This window comes from Dioscorea cayenensis, chromosome 3 (genome assembly GCF_009730915.1).
Source record: "Dioscorea cayenensis subsp. rotundata cultivar TDr96_F1 chromosome 3, TDr96_F1_v2_PseudoChromosome.rev07_lg8_w22 25.fasta, whole genome shotgun sequence".
NCBI classification, from domain to species: Eukaryota; Viridiplantae; Streptophyta; class Magnoliopsida; order Dioscoreales; family Dioscoreaceae; genus Dioscorea; species Dioscorea cayenensis.
In genome coordinates, this window is record NC_052473.1 from 12,884,560 (window position 1) to 12,904,687 (window position 20,128).

At 34.4% G+C, this 20,128-nt stretch overlaps 1 protein-coding gene, 1 long non-coding RNA gene and 1 pseudogene across 2 annotated transcripts; 1 reads left to right on the plus strand and 2 right to left on the minus strand.

The window, feature by feature from the left end:
- Positions 1–655: 655 nt before the first annotated feature.
- Positions 656–2,056, plus strand: LOC120250406 (annotated as a pseudogene).
- Positions 2,057–6,037: 3,981 nt separating this feature from the next.
- Positions 6,038–6,693, minus strand: LOC120252963. Its single transcript, XR_005534180.1, has 2 exons — positions 6,552–6,693; positions 6,038–6,458 (listed from the first exon to the last, which is right to left on the minus strand). It is a non-coding gene; the product is annotated as an uncharacterized LOC120252963 (long non-coding RNA).
- Positions 6,694–7,119: 426 nt separating this feature from the next.
- LOC120252955 (betaine aldehyde dehydrogenase 1, chloroplastic-like) lies at positions 7,120–12,833 on the minus strand. The gene is given in 14 exon segments (XM_039261173.1): positions 7,120–7,174; positions 7,279–7,430; positions 7,506–7,550; positions 7,552–7,584; positions 8,081–8,194; positions 9,678–9,754; positions 9,945–10,011; positions 10,192–10,257; positions 10,362–10,485; positions 10,562–10,654; positions 11,019–11,167; positions 11,245–11,325; positions 12,448–12,590; positions 12,677–12,833. Coding segments are annotated over 14 exon segments (1,308 nt in total). The 5' UTR covers positions 12,786–12,833.
- Between the last annotated feature and the right edge of the window lie 7,295 nt (positions 12,834–20,128).

The window sequence follows — 20,128 nt, forward strand, 5'->3', positions numbered from 1 at the left end:
TATTTGTGTGATTGTTTACAAACGAATGGTGTTTACAAGATCCACGTATCAATTAGGTCATAATTGATATATTATATTATATTATTTATTTTAATAAATAATTAATATATTATATTTTTATTATAATAAATTAGTATATATTAATTATATTAATTATTCATAATTAATTACACTATAATTATATTTTATAAAATATTAAATAAAAATATGATTATAGTGTAATTAATATTAATAATATAATATATAATTAATATATTATATTATATTAATTATTTAATAAAATCTAAATTAAAAAATCTCTCAAACCAAATACAAAATTTTTAATTTAGCATTACAAATACATCCAACCAAACACTGAATTTGATTCTCCTGAATTTTCAAATACAAGAATTTATAAATACAAATTCACTGTATTTTCAACTACATCTAACCAAACGCCCCCCAATAGTATTATGTTAAAACTCATGTTTGGGAATAAATTTCTCTTCCGGAATATAACCCAGCAACCGCAACCTAACACCTCGTTGACTATTAAGCATTAAGAATCAAAAACAGTGAGGCAGAGGGAGAAAGAGAGATAGAGAGAGATGGGATTACATACGATGCAGCAGCAGCAGCAGCAGCAGCAGCAGCAGCTCCCCATGGTTAATCTCTCGGGCTGAATCCCAGCCAGCCCCACAGCAGTGACTGGGACGCTGCGCGCACGGCAGTGTTCCAGGCACTGGAGAAGTTCGGCTGCTTCCAGGCTGTGTACGACCGGATCACGCCGGAGCTGAAAGGTTTGATCTTTCGTGAGGCGATGGAGGATGTCTTCAGTCTACCTCTAGAGACTAAAATGGGCAACAACCCCAAGTTTCCTTAGGGGATCTCATCGGCAATCTCCCAGACATGACCTTTGAGAGCCTCCGGGTGGATGAGGCTCCGGCCTTGGATGCCGCCGAGAGGTTCACACACCTCATGTGGCCGGAGGGCAACCCTAAATTTTGGTAAATTTTTTTCCTTTCTATTTTTCTATCTTTCTTTTTACCAAGTCTTTTAATTTGTAGGAGTAAAATTTGAAGAAGTAAAACATGCATATGGAAGATTGTAGAAGGATACAAAAATAAATAAATATTTTTGTTGTTTTCAGCAACATAGTGTGGAGTTTCGCCAAGAAGTTACAGCAGTTGGAACGAATGGTTATGAGGATGATTTTTACAGAGACATGGGTGTTGAGAAGCACATGGATTCTTTCACTGTGGAATCTGAATTGCGGGCTGCGATTATCAAAGTATTGGATTTCTCCGGATCAAGTGTCCAAGAGCGGAATGGGTTCTCATACTGATGTGAGCTTTTTAACCATCGTTTGCCAGCATGAAGTCCAAGGGTTGAGGTGCAAACCACAGAAGACTCTTGGATAACTGTTATGCCATTACCAAACACTTACACTGTCATGTTGGGGGATGCCTTGGAGGTAAGATGAGCATATATTGTTCTAATAGTCTCACATAGTCTAAGTACACAAATGGTTTCTATAAGGGAAGATACGCAGACAAACATGTATGTTTCTGTTGATTTATGTTTAGTACTTTTGTGTGTGTCTAACATGTTCAATGAAAATGGTAGGCTTTGGACAAACGGAAGACTGAAAGCTCCTGTGCATAGGGGTGACAATTACAAGCAAGGAGACAAGATACTCTGTCCTTTTTGGGTCTCGACCAAGGGATGGGGGCTCTGTGCAAAACCCCTGGAGGGAGTTGGTGGATGAAAAAGCCATCCTTTATTGTTTTAGGCCATACAATTATAGTGAATACTTAAAATTCAGGTTTTCTGAAGAAGGGACGAAGGCAAAGAATGCATTGAAGGCATTTTGTGGTGTTGGAGAAGTGGAAAAAGAGTAGTGCTGTCAATTTTAGATTTTCTGAAGGAAGAGAGAAAGCCGAAAATGACTCGAAGACATTTTGCTAGTTTCCGGAGGTGGAGAAAAGTAAAGTCTAATTTATTTTCCATCTGATATTGTGATGTTGTGCATGGAGAACTGCTACTGTTGTACTATTATAAGTTGAAGATACTTGTTTGGATGAGGCGTAGTGAACCTTTTTCATAAAAGTAAGGTAAGAAGAGGGAGGATTAATCCATATCTTGTTTGCAGGCAAAGGTAAAGTAAAAATAAAAGCAATGTTGATAAAAAAGGTGAATTCCAGCTTCCATTGTCAAATATACCAGCTTACATAAGGCTTTGTTTGGTTGGGGGAGGAGGAGGGGTGAGGGTGTGTGGGGGTGTGAGTGTTGCTTTGGTTGAGGGAGTGAAGGGGGTGAGAGGGGTGAGGAGGGTGCCCCTCACCCTCCTCACTCATAGTCCACTCCACAAATCGGGGCTCTTTGGGGAGTGGATGTTTATTGCTTTTTAATTTTTTTAAATAATGCAAAATCACCATTAACGCCTTCACCTATATGTAAATTCTATCAGATCCTAAGTGATTGCTTTGTTTGGGGTTGTGAATATGTTTATCATGAAAGATATTTTTGTTAAATATGATAGAGTATGTTTTCCAAAGTATGTTTTTCACCATAAGTTTATAGAAAAAATATGACTAAAAAATAGGGTATGTTTGAATGATCATTGGGATGTTCACATTTTAACCAATATTTTCATCAATTATAATCGAGATGTTATGACTCATCATATTTTTTCTGAATAAATATTTTTTTCCCTAATTATCATGTGTGTTTTTATAATGTTTATCATATATTATATATTGTGTTATTATTATTATTCTACAATTGATTATTATATATATTATTACCTATTTTTATTGTACAAGGGCAAAAATAGTCAAATACACATTACACTCTTTCTCTCCTCCCACTCCTCTTTTTCAACTAAACAAAAATAAACTACTCCTCCACACCTCCATGAACCAAACACAATATTTTCTCAAACCCTCCATACTCCTCCCTCACTCCCCTCACCCTCCTCCCTCCTCCGAACCAAACAGGGGGTAAAAGAGCTTGTTACATTGATGTTTACTCATCATCGGGAGCTAGCTGTGAAGACTTTACAGGAGTATGTGTACATTTTAGCTCGTGTGTAACCTGTCACTTTTGTCTTCATTTGTCTCACTTGGTCAGAGAAGCCCAATTCCCCCTGGAAAGAGGATTCATGGGTTTAAGACTCAATCGGTGGAATTTCATTTGAGATGTACATTCTATGATGATACTGATATCTTCTACCCAGTCCTTTTCTGTTCTTATTAGATATTCCTGTTTCCTACTGTTCTCAGCCAGCTTGTCTGGTTACAATTTCATCTTCTTGTTACATGTTAAAAGTCTCTGAAACTGGTTGGCTGGTGAGTGATGACCCATTTATGTATCATTTTGATAACTTATTTGAATGTGAACTGGTTTACATTTCTATCTTGTTTAAGTCATTTGAGATTGAAAAAAACCTCTATTGTCAGTTGATCTTCATGAATTTAGTTGTATTTGCATTTTGTTAGTATTTTATGTTTAACATATTTGTTTGAGCCTCTCTTTTGTAGGAATTGATGAATTTATTTTATTTGTCCGATTCTAGGTTTAAAATTTTTTTTATGTAGCATGTTTGTATAATTTACAGGGATATAACTTTTATTTTTATCTTGACTTTTTAGAAATGAATTAGAATTGAATTAAATTGTTTCAATATTTTTAAATTAACTTTAGAAATAGATTCGAAAACAAAAAAATAGTTTTGTTTCTAATGTGGTGTTACAAAAATAAAACAAAAATATTTCGCTTTTGAAATCTGCTTTCTATCTTTGTAACATTAACAATTATGTTTCAAATATGTTTCTAAATTCGAAAATGGAATTACAACGGAATTTACAAACGGATTACCAATAGACATTATTTCGTTTAAATTTTCAAAAGTTAGAAATTGATTGGTTTTCGCTTCCAAATCTGCTTTCTAAATTTAAAAACGAAAAACTAAGCTTTTTGAAACAGATAAATTCCATTTCAAATCTATTTCTAAACCTGAATTAGCAACGGATTAGAGCGTAAAAAATGTTGTTTCTAAACAATAACTTTCTTATAGTGTAATCAATAACCTCAATTAAGTATGCTAGAGAAATGATAAATTATATAAAAAATAAGTTTAGATAAATATGTTCAAATCTTTCCTACAACCCCATATATATTAATATATATGTAAAAAGTTTTATTGTTCAATAAAAATTATAAGAAAAAAATTCCTGTAGATCTCCAATAATGGAAGGAGAGGAAGCTCAATGCAAGGATTTCTTTTTTAAAAAAAAAATTTTTGTATTCACTTCCAAAATATAAGGATATTACTAATTATTACAAAGTTATTATAAGCGTATTTTCATCTATAAAATTATCAACTCTTCTCAAACTTCTAGAAGTAGACGTGAAATGAGGTGTTTTCAAGCCCTCCATTTACCTCCTAAATTTTTACCTTCCATTTTTTTCTTCATGTATGCACAATAGCTATGCACTGTAACATATAATGTTGTAGTATACAAGTCACTGTATTGTCAAATTCTCTTTTACTTCAGAGCATTAGAAAAATGGCTGGATGCCTTCATTTGCTATCAGAATTCATCTTTGCCTTTAATGTATGGGCTGGGTTAGACAAGAGAATTAGAAGAGAAAGAAGAAGAAATGGGAGAAGAGAGGAGGCAGACAGAGAGTTGAAGGAGCTACTACCGAACAGCCGGACTTAGAACATGTTGGAGTAAGAAATCGCCATAGGCAATGTGATGATGATGATGCTAGTGAGTTCATAGGGTACATATGGACTCTACGTGGTGGTGCTACTGCTAATTATGTTAGGTACTTGTTTATGTGGTTATTTGTGGTTAAGGAGCCGTGGAAGGAGAGGAGGCAAACAGAGTGTTGAAGTAAGGAGCTACTACCGAACAGCCGGACTTGGAACAGGTTGGAGTAAGAAATCGCCATAGGCAATGTGATGATGATGATGCTAGTGAGTTCATAGGGTACATATGGACTCTACGTGGTGGTCCTACTGCTAATTATGTTGGGTACTTGTTTATGTGGTTATTTGTGGTTAAAGAGCCATGGAAGGAGTTCTAAATTAAAGCTTCAAGAGTCTCGCGAGGAGCATCGAACACTATAATTTATAAGTGATCTAAAAGTGATCTAATAGTGATCTAATAAGGTATTTCGGATAAGTATTTATTTTTAAATATTTAACAATATTTGTTAAATATTATAGAGTTTAATCATAATTCACTTTGGTGGAGAGTACATGTGTTATAGAACTCAGCTCATATGTATGCTTTGTACATATTTGTCAAAAATAAATAAATAAAAAATAAAATAATTGTAAATGGCCACGTGCAGCTACTTTTAGTAGTTTAGGAAGTTCAACAAGGTTCTGAATTTTTGCACATTGTGACAGTTATATTTTGAAAAAAATCAGTATCTTCCTAATATTTCTCTTAAATTGGGTGTCTTCAATCTTGGATTTTTAGTTAAATTTTGACTAAAAAAAAACTATTTAGTTAGAAGCATAAAAATGTCTTATACTCCTGAATTTTGTTTAACAACAATAGATAAACTCATCATTAGCATGTAATTAAATAAAAATTAATGATATCACCATTTATATGTAATTAAATGAATACTTTTGGATTAGTTTATACTAATCTCAAAAAATTATGATTGGTTTATGCCAAATCAATCATTATAATCCATAATAACAATTAGATGTATTTCCAATACGCAAAATTGAAAAAAAAATCTAAAAGTATAACAACAAGCGGATGGTTTAATGTTTCTTGTAAATTAGGCATTATGCCAATAATACACAAAAAGTAACTAAAAACACTTATACCAGGCATTGTACTAAAGAAATTATACATGTAAAACTAAATTAAAATTAAAAAAATTTATCCAAAAAAACACCTATTACAGCCCATGTGTATCTTTCTAACGAACTAAGCATTTTATTTCTAAAATTAGACATATCTAAAAAATCAACAAAATACATAATTTTTATTAAAGCGACCTAAAAACCAACTAGACCAAAATATAAATAATAAAGTGCCACTGCATTGCCATGAGTCCATAGATTTTTTAAGTTATTTCACCTCCTCAATATCAGTATTTTTTTTTTTAATAAACACGCATGACAATTGACCATGTCCCATTCAGCAACAAAAACAGACATTAAAAGTCCAATTTAACACAAAGATGACAACAGGGCGGCAAATTATTTTGCAGGATTCAGTACATGAGAACTACTTCACCTGAACCATAGCACTTCAAACACAGAGCTAGTTCGCCATCATATAAAAAATGAGGTGGATACCATCCTCATGATCGAAGCCAAAGGAACTAGCATACCTCGATCCAATGCACATTACAACTTCGACGGAGGTGGATACCATCCCCATGCATCATTTGAGATGTATTCAGTCACCTGTTTCACACTCAAGTAGTTTTCGAGACCCCTGTGAAAAAATGAGGGAATAAGCATGAATGATGTATATTGACGAACTCTCCCAACACCTTAATTGACAATTAAGAACACTGAAAGTACACACCATTCTCCGAGTTCACGCCCAAATCCACTTCGTTTCGTTCCCCCCCAGGGTGCTTGGGAGAAACAGGGCTGTGAACAATTAATCCATACAATCCCAGATTGAAGAGCCTGCGAAGAATGCTATCAGTCTAAATTGTCACAATGATTTCAAAGTTTGATCATGCTTTATACAATAAAAGAAAATGATTAAACAATGTTTATCAACCAAATGAGGGATTGTCTTCTTTGCTAGACATCTTTGCACTACTATTTTTTCAAATTTATGCTCATAAAACAAGGCAAAGAATTGAACACAAGAAGGAACAAAACATGAACGAAAAAGAAATAGCTAAGTGCCAATTATGGTAAAAATAAAATGCAGGGTAAAAACAAGTAGAGCCAAAAATCATTGAATACGGCTTTCTGGATCAGCACAATGAATACACAGTGGATAAAGTAATTATGGGAAACTCACCCAGCAAGCTTTCATTTAATGAATCTTCAGGATCAACTCTGTTATTTTCCAAAAAGAAATATATATCTATATATATATATGTATATATAGCTTAAAAATTCTACACCTACCTCAGTTATCGCTGGCACCTTCCAGCATCTTTGGAGAGTACAGCACCACCCAATCCGTAGCTGAAGAAAAATCATAGAAGAGGAACAAAAAGGAATCAGCTCTTTACCATTTCCACAGTCAGAGATCTAAATAACCACATTATGTTACATAACAAGTAACTCACTGAGTATCATTTGCAATTTCAATAGCCTCATCTTCTGTTTTGAATGTTTTAACACACAATACAGGACCAAAAATCTCCTCCCTCCAAACTTGCATGGTGGTATTCACACCAGCTATGATCGTTGGCTCAATAAAAAATCCCCTTCCAAGATGCTGCAGATAGCTTTCAATTTTAACAGGACAAGAACAGTAAAAAGATGACATAAATGAAAATAGAATATCATTTACCTGGGGCCGCCCACCGCCACATAGAATAGTGGCACCCTCACTTTTTCGCTGTAGAAATAAATTTGTTTACCTTCTCATACTGAAATAAACAGGAAAACCATGAGATAATCTACCCAAGATAAGACTTGTATGATTATCAGATAATAAACGCCTCAAGAAGGCAGATTTTCAATGCAGGAGTTGAAAAATAGTTAAGTAAAAGAGCTTCCAAATCATCAATATTATAAGTAGACAGAAACTGAAATAATTGGCTTCCAAATCATCAATATCATCAATATGACAATGTAGAAAGGATCAGAAGTTGTTTGACCATTTCTCAGATAATAAGTATAGCCTTCTGTCAAATAAAGAATCCATATATGTGGTAAACCTTGGCCTAGAAGACTCCCTTCCCTTAACTTTAATGCTCATAGGAGATTGAAAACTGGTCATTGGGGATATCACCACCAATGTTTTTTCAATTGATCAACCGGCAAATCAATAATACCTTTCTGCATTTGCTTGTCCATTAAGTATCAACAATGACAATTTTAAGACAAGAAAGGTAATTTTCCCAATTTCAAACTAACTCATACCTGCCCAGCACTGACGACAGGGCCAAGCCTGCAACCTTCTTCAAATGGATCAGAGATCTTGATGCTCTTTGCCCAAGAAACAAGTCTCTCTATGAACTCATTTGCAATGTCCTCCTGCAAAAAATTACAAAGCAAAATTGCATGCCTATAAAAAACAATTATTTATAATTCAAGTCACCAGTCAAATAGGGCAATATGGATACTAGAAGGTTTAGTTTAGTACTTCAATTAAAAATTAAATCCACAAGTATCCTATATATTATTTGTCACTATATTTACCCTACAAAATAAAAAAATTCTTGATAAATAGATAGCGAAATATGTGATGCTTCACATAATGTAATCAAGCAATTCCAACTATTTTGCAGTGACTTTATTGATCTTTTCACTAGTTATGCCATCCTATCGATTATTGCAATGGGATTTTAACAATCCTCCCAGCAACTTCCATCCAAATAATTAGCCACAAACTCAACAGCTTCCTATTGCAATAACTAGAAGCTATCCTCACATGTCACAAGTCTAAAAATAGCAAAAGAAAGGAAAGGGTTCAACCTATGACTCTATAAAGAAATGGTATCAAAGGTAAAATGAAAAATAACCTATACATCAAGGACCCAGGAAACACTCAAATAAGTTGAAGCTGTACTTCAAAAATTGATCAGCACAGTACAAATGGAGGAATCATGATTGATTGTTGATGAGAGAAAGCTATTCAAGCTATATATAGCAGCTGCCAACTATCATTACATATAATTGATTTTCTTAAAGCAATTTTCAAAACTACCAAAGCTATATCTAGCTCAGCTAAATATTAATTTCAAGCCTTATCAGTTAGCTCATACTACGCTTGTTTATTAAAAAATTAAGCTAATCTTAAGCTAAGCAGAAGTCCGACTCAAACTGCTAATTTATTGACCAATAAGTATGAGCTTTTTTGACCATATGTTGCTACTGAATTGTGAATGAAATGAAGCATTGAACAAATTACCTAAAAATAGCTCCTTTTAATATTTATTCATCTAATTACCTGCAGATATTGCATAATTTGGATTCTAATTAACTTCTTATTTTCTTATAACTGAGATTCTTCAGCAATTTTCCTGATTACCTGCATTCACTTGCTACATTGTACCCATATGTGCCTGTTGTCACCAATGTCTGCCATTAAATGCAGTGGTTCTGGCATTTGACTTTGACATCAGCCTTCCTTAAAGTCCAAAATATAGGTTCAACAATTAAATTTTCCCAAAAGACAACTAATAGGTCGAGTACAAACACCATTAAAATTTTAAACTGTTGAAAGCTAATTGAAACTAAAATCAGTTCTAAAGTTATTGAGACTTATAGTAAATAAATTGCTGCTTGACTGAAACTTCATAGTTTCACTACACCAGTTAATAAAACAATTAGCTCTATAACAGCATAATCTAAAGAACTGGACAATTTGTAATCTCCGAAATTCAATGATGATTTGAAAATTAAGCCATAGAATAGAAGAGGGAAAAAGATTCAAACACATGCATTACCAAATTAAAACCTTGCTAAGGTAACATCATAATCAGGGCAGCGCTTTCATCATGATACTTGCACTTACATGGACTAGAAGGCGTGAAGTTGCACTGCATATTTGACCATTTGTCCAAAAGCACCCAAAAAGAGCCCATTCAACAGCTGTATAAATTATGAAAAAAAAATCAATGAAACTAGTATATAACGTTTATAGATGATTTAGGCTTACTAGTATAAGATTAATGTTTCCAGCAGATTAGCAGTCTTTAAGTCACAATGAAAGAAAAATGCCAGCCAACGTGAAGTGCCCCAAAACAATATGCATTAATAATGTGTAGTTCAAGAGGCCTACCTTTCTCAATGTCCACATCTTCAAATACAATGATGGGACTTTTACCACCAAGCTCCAACGAAACAGGCTGCCATGGAGAAAAAAGCAATCAAACAACCAGATAATGTAAAGTACTTATGAATTGAAAGAGAACAAAAACAAGCTTGTATAGGAGAAGTTTCACTAAACATATAACACCAGAAGGAAAGGATAAAAGAAGACAGCATAAAAACTATCAACACCAAATCAATATAGGAATATGTCAAACCTTGACAATTTGTGCAGCAGCAGTCATGATCTTTCTACCAGTTTCTGTACTCCCAGTAAATGCAATCTAAACAAGAACAAATGCAGTAATTACACCCAAAGGAAGAAAGAGGTGGGTTCTCCGTTGATTCACAATTTGAATTAATTAAAGTACATATATGTATTAGGCACCTTGTCCACAAGAGGATGAGATGCTAAAGGAGCACCAGCTTCAGGACCAAACCCTGTCAAAATGTTTAGAACACCAGGAGGGAGCCCTACTTCTCTACAGATATCAGCAAGTTCTAGACAAGTCCTGATGATGAATGCCCATTTTGTTATTTATACTATTTAGAACAAAACATAGAAAGCCATAAGCTCTTTAATCTTACACTGAAGCCAATTCAGAGGGCTTTAGTATGGCTGTGCAACCAGCTGCCAGGCAAGGAGCAACTTTCCATGTAGCCATCAGTAGGGGATAGTTCCTTCAACATATGATTAGCATGTCACAAATAGCACTATCGGTTGACGATATGAACAAAACCAATAACATTTGGTAATCCCATACAAACAGACTCTTTATCTAGCTTTATTTATATGTACATTTTCATAAGCAGATATGCTGAATCTTAAAGCATAACACATACAAAATCACTTGCAGGAATCATAGGTCTAGCTTCAAAATAGAAATTATTGTACCTATTACAACTAATGGCTTCTACGGCCATAAAAGCTTTACATTTAAGGTTCTAACTTACCTCCAATAGGCTTGATTCATGTTGAATCAACCAAATTGATCTGAATTTAACAAAAAATAACACCCAGGAAAAACTAAGGATTTGGGCTTACCATGGAGTAATTAATCCAACAACTCCAATGGGCTCTTTTAGAACATATGATTTGAATGTTTCCATAGGAAGAGAGATTGGAGCCCTTTGCTTTCCATCTAAGGCTTCTGCAAGATCTGCATAGTACTCAAAACAGCCAGCAACATCATCCTGCACATGAGCAGCAAGTAAGATATCTATCTAGAGAAACTCATATTTTACAAGGTGGTTGAAGCTATCAGGTGTACCACGTCCCATGCGGCTTCATCCAAAGGCTTCCCACAATCAATTGCCTCTAACTTGGCCAGCTCAGGCTTCCTTTCTGTTATCTACAACCAGTGGAGAAAGAACATCCTAAAATGACAAGCATTTTAAATGATGTACAAAGGAACAAAGTTGGGAGATGGGATTTGCAATGACTCTCTTAAGAGGGATTAAGGACTTTCAAGTTAAGAAAGCCGAAAAAATTTAGATATGAAATAATATGAACAAGCTATCAATGAATAAGTCGATCAATAAAATCTGAATATAAGTTATCAAAAAGCAATAAGCTGACTCAGTAAATGAACGAATAAAGTTTTAAGTTTCAATATCATCCACCTTTTTACTGCAACGTAATTCTGCATTTAAAGCCACAACCAGCATGAAACACCAAGCATCTTATGATACTCAACTCACAAATCACTTGATTTTAATTCTAATTGCAGGCAAACTCCGCAATAGTTTTGCCAAATTTGAGTAGTTCTCCACATAGCTTTATACCATTCAAGTCCATCACAGAATTGCAAAAACCATGTCCTTCCGAGATCAATTAAAACATCAAAAGCAAAAACTAATGCTGAGCTTTCTTGAGGGTAACTTCTTAATTATGTCACAGGCAAACTGAAAATTGCACCTCAAAGAAATCCAGAAAAAACCATTGAGCAAGAAAAAAACCAGATCATGCCCTAAAAAAACTACTTTGTTTTCAATAGTATGTTTAGCAACGGAGAAATTATGAGGATCAGTTGCTATACACTATCACTTAATATTACTCGTGAAAGCTACTCCACTTAACCAAAGTGGAAAGAGGAAACAAAGGAATTTTATGGATCAAGAACTAAACTCGTAAAATTAAACAAGCTCATAATCACTATGCTATACTCCACTCAACCAAAAAGCGAAGAAAAATCAAGACTTGATTTTTACAGATCAAGAAAACTCCTACAACTGGACAAACTCATAATCACCATGCTAATGGTCCTCCACTGAACCAAAAAGGAACTAAAATAACACATCAAGAAAATGATTTTTACTGATCAAGAACTAAAATCTAATAACTGCACAAGTTCATAATTGATCAAAATAAACACCACCATATCCCTCACCCGATCCAGCACAATAAGCAACAGCGAACCCCGAGATCCTTCTTTCAAACCAAAACACCAAAGCAAAAGCCTGGATTGAATTACCTTAGCAGCGATAGCTCGAAGATACTTAGCCCTGTGAGCACCAGAGGCACGCGCCCACTCGCTGCCTCTGTTCCTGGTTAGAGCCCTCCGAGCAGCATCCACCGCAATATCCACATCCTCCGCAGTGGCTGCTGGTATATCCCCTGAAAAAAAAAAAAAATTCAATCAATCCACCATCAAATCAATAATCCAGCAAACTAAAAACAGAAGAAGAGGGTGGAGGGAGCACCGATTGAGGCTTCCGTGGCGGGGTTGATGATCGGAATCCGCTTGCGCTGGAATGGCTCCTTCCATTCGCCATCGATGAAGAGTTGCCTGCGAGGAACCGAGATCGACATGATTGGTACTATTCCTATCACTGATTGACACTTCAGACTTCTGACACTTTTTATAGGCAGCTATGTTGATAATTGTGATTGATTTAGGGAAAATTACCTATAAATCCTTTAAAGTTTTTATTTTTTATAAACAGTTCCTCTGATATTTCAATGTTTCAAACAGCCCTTATATTTTTCATGTATTTACTCATCCGTCCTTGCTGTTAACTCTATCAAATTTATTTTATGTAATACAAGAAACGTAAGAATCCAAAAGAGGGATTTGAAATAAAAATCTTCATGCATCAATGCTTTTGTCTTATCACATTAATATTTTTGTAATTTTTTTTTCATATTTTTTTTTTTATAAAAACCTTCGTACCTGTCTCTTTGAAAAGAAGCAAACTCCTCTCTCCTCCTTTTCTTCTTCACCACAAAAATATAAGTATATATGCCATAAATCTATGAGTAAAGCTCTTCTCTTCTCTCTTTTATCTCATCCTTTGTGGAGAGAAGTGCGGTGTAAAGATGTTTCCAAAATTAGAGGACCATAAAGCTATGAGCTCCATATCCTTATATGTTTCTCACATCTCAAGTCTTATAATAATTACCAATGTTATGCAGAATCCCAGAGTTATTTAATTCTACCTATTAATGGAGACCTTTTTTGTGAAAAGATACAAAAAATAAGAACGTGTTATAAATTACAGTCTTTGAATCCAGGGATAATAAAAATATAATTTTTAGAAAAAAACTAAAAAAATAAAAAAAGTAATCCAATAAATGATGGTTTTAGATTGTCCAAGTGGATATTTAAATTGGAGCAAATTTTTTTATACAATAATAATCTGCCATAATTTAGGTAAAAATTGAATTAATTTTTTTCTTTTTAAAAAAATGAGAATTTTTTTACATTAAATTGATGAGGAGGGAGTGGCAACTCGATAGGGACAAATGAAATTTCATAATAAAAAAACACAATTTTTTTGAAGAAAAAAATTAAAAAAATTAATATTAAATTCCTTCGAGAACTCCATCAAATCTGTGCTAGAATATCAAATTAAAATTTATATCCCCAAATTGAAAGCCATAACTCTAAAAATTTCAGGAGCACTTTGTGCATGTTGGCTCAGTGGAGCACAGCTAGCTTGTTAGATGCATAGAAAAAGGAAGCAAGAGGGGGTGGTAGTGTGGATGGCAGGAAAGTGCAAAGTCAAGATCGACCTCGATGTCATCGACGCCGGCGCCTAGGAGACAGAGCTTAAGCTTCCAGCCAATGCATGCAACATCGCGAGCATCCCCCGATGCTACGAGAGATATTGGAAAGTGGTTGAAAAGACACACTCGATGCTGTTGTGCAAACTCTTGCACATCAGATCGAGGAGACCATGGTGACAATGGCTCTCGTTCTTAAGATCGTCTTCTCAATTGTGACTTTCTGGCAAGTGAGCACCAAAGGTAGCATATGCGAGGTGGATGATGACAGTGACACCATATGTGTGTGTGAGAGAATGAGAAAGATAGTCGGGTTGAGGAGGGAGAGGATTCCATGTTAAGAGTTTAGAATGGAAATGTAATTATTAGCTACACAAATTAATTATTTTTAAAATTTTAATAATTAATATATCATTGGCTGGTAAATTAGAGAATACTCATTCAACTTGGGCCATTTTGGTCATTTTAATGCTTCCTTAACACCCTTACCATGCATGTGATGGGAATACGGATTGAAAAGTAAGAGCAATAAAAAGGAGAGATTTATTAAGAATATACAGACTTAAAAGGACCATTTATGGATAACCAAAATATAGAGGGGCTATCTGTTACTTCCTTATATTTTTATTTATTTATTTATTTATTTTATATACAAGTTATGATAAATACGTGTTAAAGTTGATTAGACGAGCACATACATCAAGCAAGCTCAATAAATACCTAATAATTTTTTGAATTTGTTCACATAATTTTTCCGAAACAAATAACCTAGACAAACAATATGATAATGATAGATTACCAAGGTGTTGGCTGACCTTTCTTTCTCTTTTCTTTTACGTACATTAGATTTTTATTTTCGTTATTTATTTATATTTATTTTCACCGTAAACAGATGTGCTCGAAATTGGACTAATCATGTTCGTCTAGTCATGTTTGTGTTGGTGTTTATTTCTTCTAATTCTTTGTGCGGTTGATCATTGCAATTTGATTGGTCAACATCCACATTAATAACAAAATAATAGTATATAAAAAAACATAAAGAGAGTATAATATCACATCCATAACAAAATAGCAGCAAATAAAATATAAATATATATAATAAAAAAAGATATAGAATTTTGTAGTAGTTGCAAATGATCTACTTTATTGGTATCCTTTCTGGTAGGCGGAACCAGGGCGACGGGGCTTGACCCCTTTAGCACCGGAAAGGCCACCATTAGGTTGGCCTTGCCGGAGTTTGTCCGAGAGTCTCAAGAAAAAACAAAAATATATTAATGTAGTTCTTCACTTCCCCTTATCTCGAGTCTCGAGACTCGCTGCGGAGTCTGACGGAGGCGATGCGGAGATCTTGTGAAGTTTGAAGAAGAAACTCAAGAGTGGATTATGAATGGAATGAGTGTGGATGGAGAAGAATAAGAAGAGAAACGGTTGAGCGTTTTCAAGGAGAGCCAGTGTGGTTTTTGGGATATTAAGCTTCTATAATCGCGTTGGAATGGGAGAGTTAGGGGGCGTACTCAATTATGGCAATTTATTGCATGCATGTGAAAAAAAAATAATTGTAATTTTTAAGCACTAGCTTATACAATCGGAATTGTGGAATGGAACTCACACAATTATTTAAAAAGTTGTTAGTTTTTGAAAATTTTTAATAAAATTTTGAAGCATATTTTTAAATTTTAAATAATTATAATTCAAATAATATATATATATATATATATATATATATATTTTTATAATTACCCCTCCGGTTGTTTTACTCCTCCATTTAGAAAACTTATAAAATAATATATGTTATTTTTTTAAAAATTTATTGTTCTTATTTAATATATTTTTACAAGTTCGAATAAATTATAGTCTTTGAGGTCTTTGTTAAGTCTCTGAGGTCTTCTACTTTATTGGTAATCTAAAATTTATAAAAATTACATTAACTTTCCAAGATTATCTTGTTAAAAATTTATGATTTTTTTTAAATTCAAAATCAAATGAAATATCGCATATGATTTAATCTTAACAAAGCTCAGATTTTCATTTATATTTTAAATTATATTTTAAATTTTATGAAGAATACAAGTGTAATTTTAATGAAATTCTAAATCAAATGAAATGTTCACTAATAGTCTTAATTTGAATTTTAATGCTATCAAAGTTTGGATTTAATTCAGATTTTTTTATTAAAATTTAAATTAAGAATTTTGAATTTCAAATAATGATTTAATAACTTTGCCATTCAAAATCTAAATATTTTAAAAAATCAATACAAACCTAAGAAAAAAAAATCTATATTATAGAGTTGACATAGAACAAGAGGGGATGGATGATATCAATAGAAAATAGCTATATTATGATGCATGGCATGATGCATATTTTATAAATGTTGGGGACTTAGGAGTTTCTATAATGTTTTCAAAAATTACAAACTCGGCAAATGTAGCTACTTTCTCTTAAGCACCTGCCTCACATTTTTAGTACCGAAGCTGACATTGGTTCTAGTTCGAGTGTGTACAATTAGCTATTTTATACTTTTTTTCTAATATATATTCAAATTTGTATGGTTGTTTTAATCAAAAGTTATGTTATCTCACTATATTACATTTCGAGCAATTGGCTTTTGAATGTAATTTTTTTGTTTACATTTTGAATTAGCCCCTCCTATTAGTAAATCCTGGTTCCGCCACTGATCCTTTACATAGAGTATTGGTGTTTTATTAAACGATTACCTTCATGATTGTACTGAGACAAAGTTTTTATGTGAGAGACTTCAGAGACACCAAAGGAGAAAAAAACAGTTAGATGATTCCATCTCAACCATCCGATATAGCTTGGAGTTTTGTAGAATTCCTTGATGAGATAGCAGGAGCAGGTGGCTTTGGTGAGGAGAGGTCCGCCAAGGCTCCTATGAGTATCCCTCACCCTAGTATTGTCTTTTTAGGGAGTTTTTATTTTGTCTTGGTAATACACTCCTAATACACTCCTAATGGATCAGTTGTTTTGTCTTCTCCCCATGTTTTGTGTTGTGATGTTCTCTTTTTTAAGTCTTATGTATTCTCTCAAATTTGTGGTTTCTCGTTTGTTTAATTTTTGCTTTTATTCTATTTTTTTATATAAATGATGTTAGAGTAATATATCACTTGTACTTATACTATATACTTATACGTATACACTTACTCATGTATTCATTCTTCTTGTATTTATATGGGTTGGTTTCACTCTAATGAACACACATTCATTTCTTCATTCATACTTTGTCTATCATGGTATCGAGATGCTGGGCCGATCTCCTGGCGTCTTTGTTAACTCTCCGATGAGTTTTTGTCTTGCTCGGGAATTCTTTTTCCGTCTAGTTTTCATTAGCTCCCCGTCGAGCTTTGTTTGCTCCCTGTCAAGCTTTGTTAGTTTCGTTAGCTCTCCCTTGAGCTTTGTCAAGACTTTGTTGTCAGCCTTCGTCTTCATGGTATCTCCGCCGAGCAGCAAACCATTGCCAATGTCCTGTCAAGCTTTGTTAGCTTTCTATTGCGTTTTGTCAAACCACAGTCGTTGAATTCTCGGCAACTCCCAACCGGTACAAGCTACGCTGCCGCCCGATGATAACTCGTACAAGCTGCACTGCTGCAGATGATCGCTGGCGACAACTCCCAACTCGATGACCCGATGATGCATGCTCTCCCCGATGAGCAGGGAGCCGCCCTAGCGATGAGCCGACCAAGAGACATGCACCATCTTTTTTTAGGCACAACTTCGAGCATATCAAGTTCCCAAGCCCTTGGCATTTTCTCCTTGTTTTAATTCTTTGCTTTTATTCCTCTCTATATTATATATTATCCTATATATTATTATATATATATAACAAAAATTCTACTTTTCCGGCTTAAGTCCCCATTTGACCGTTTCCTTTAGTCAGATTCCTAAGCAGTATCTATATATATATAGTTAAATATTTATATATTTCTATATCTATATCTTCATATATATATATATATATATATATATATACATATCTATATATCTATATCTTCCTATATATATATATATAAAAATGACATCATCTTCTCCACATTTTCTATCTACCATTGATGTCAAATTAAATGGTTCCAACTATCGTGAATGGTTTACTACTGTACGCATTGCATTACTTGGTATGGATTTGTTTAGCCATGTCGACGGTACCTCTCCCCAACCGACCACCCCTGATGCTTCCTGGACACTTGCTGATCGTCGAACTATGACCATTATTTGTCAGTCTTGTGAGATTGATGTTCGTATGGAAATTGGACACCTTCCCACTGCTCATGCAATGTGGGAACACTTAGGCCATATGTTTGAGCATTCCAGCTCTGCTCGTCAGTATGCCATTTTGCAAGATCTTACTCACATTCAGCAACGCGAGCGATCTGTCAGAGAATATGTCAGTGACCTACGGTCCCTGTGGCGTCAGATTGATTCCTTAGAGGAGTCTACTTGCCTAATATGCACATGTTGCAAATCTCGCACTCAGTCTCGCCAAGTACAGCGCACCTTCGAATTTCTGATGCGTCTTCGTCCTGATTTTGAGGCTGTTCGCAGCCAATTGCTTAATCGAGACCCTCTTCCATCATTTGACGATGTTATTCGTAGTGTGATTGCTGAAGAAACTCGTCTCAGCACATTATCTCCACGGCTTCTCCCTGCAGACACAGTTCTTGTTGTGACCTCTCCATGTTCCACTAAAGTATCCTCTGGCCCTTCTGTGTCACCAGCGCCTGCTTCATCAAACACTTCTCGGTCTTCTATTATCTGTCATTATTGTAAGCGTCATGGTCATATGAAGAATCAGTGTCTGAAGCTTCAGCAACGTCATCAACCACAGCCATCACAGTCTCGCCCTCCTTCTCGATCTCCTGCTTTCTCTCCTCATGCTGCCTCTGTCTCCGCTTCAGATTCTCCTTCCTCTACTGACCTTCTTTCTCAGGTTGCTCAGCTTACAGAATAGATTCATGCTATGCAGCGCGTTTTGCCTTCTAACGAATATATTTTATTCACTTGTTTTTCCAGGCCGTGCAAGTACTCGTCCACTGATTTAACAAAATAATAGTCTCTTTAGAGAAACTTTTCACTGGCAATTTAATTAAAATACAAAAAAGAAAATTATCCAGCATTCTGACAAATTCATGTCTTAAATACATCCAAAGCTCATTTTTCTCTTTCTATAAAATCCCTATTTTTTTTTCTTTATATTTGCTACAACAACACAATAGAAAAAGACAAGTCCTAAAAACTTTTCATAACATTGAAATCTTCGAAAGAAGAGGCACCATAGTCCCTCTTGTACCATTGTACGTTTTTTCAATCTTATGTTTGGTTCATGGAATAAAAATATTCTCATATTGATTTACATGCTGTTTGGAAATTTATAAAAGTGAGATTACTTTGATAAACATATTTACTTGAGTTGTTTTCGATCATATTAGGATATTGATGAGTTATTATATTGACTAGTTTGGTGTGTGAGAAAAAAATACCTATGAAAGTGACATACATAAGATGCGAATTACGTCAATATCTTTTTATATATAGTTTTTAATAATAAAACAAACAATTTTGGAATACACTATATAAATATATAAAAAGCTAAAGCAAGGGGCGTTAGTTTGGGAGTGGAGTGAGAGGAATGACACACCTTTGAAAGCGGTTAGAAATTAATATCACTTCCAATAGTATTGGTATTCATTTTTGTAAAAAAAACCCTCAAATGAAGGGGAGTGAAGAGAAGTGGCTTATATAAAATTTCAATTCTTTTATTGAGAAAAAATCTTCTTCAACTAACACGAGTGACCCATATCTATAGCCAATAAGAGCTTTGCTCACAGCTTCACAAGCGAGGCTAGCTGGTGAAAGTCGATAACGCTTAGTTGGTGAATAAGCCTTCCCAGACGTGGAACTCTTGCATTAGACGAAGGAAATAAAAATGTATAGAAAGTTAAAAGTCTTAGTTGGCCAAGCCTTAATTAGGAGTTTATTTAGTAATTCCCTTCGGGTATCATCTTGTTTTAGCTGATCTCAGTATCGTTTTTTTTCCTTCTGATCCTGCTATCACAGCCAAGGGGAAAGACGAACTCAACTATTTGGTTCCATCTATCACTTTGTAGAGAACGCCAATGATCGGCCTTTCAATC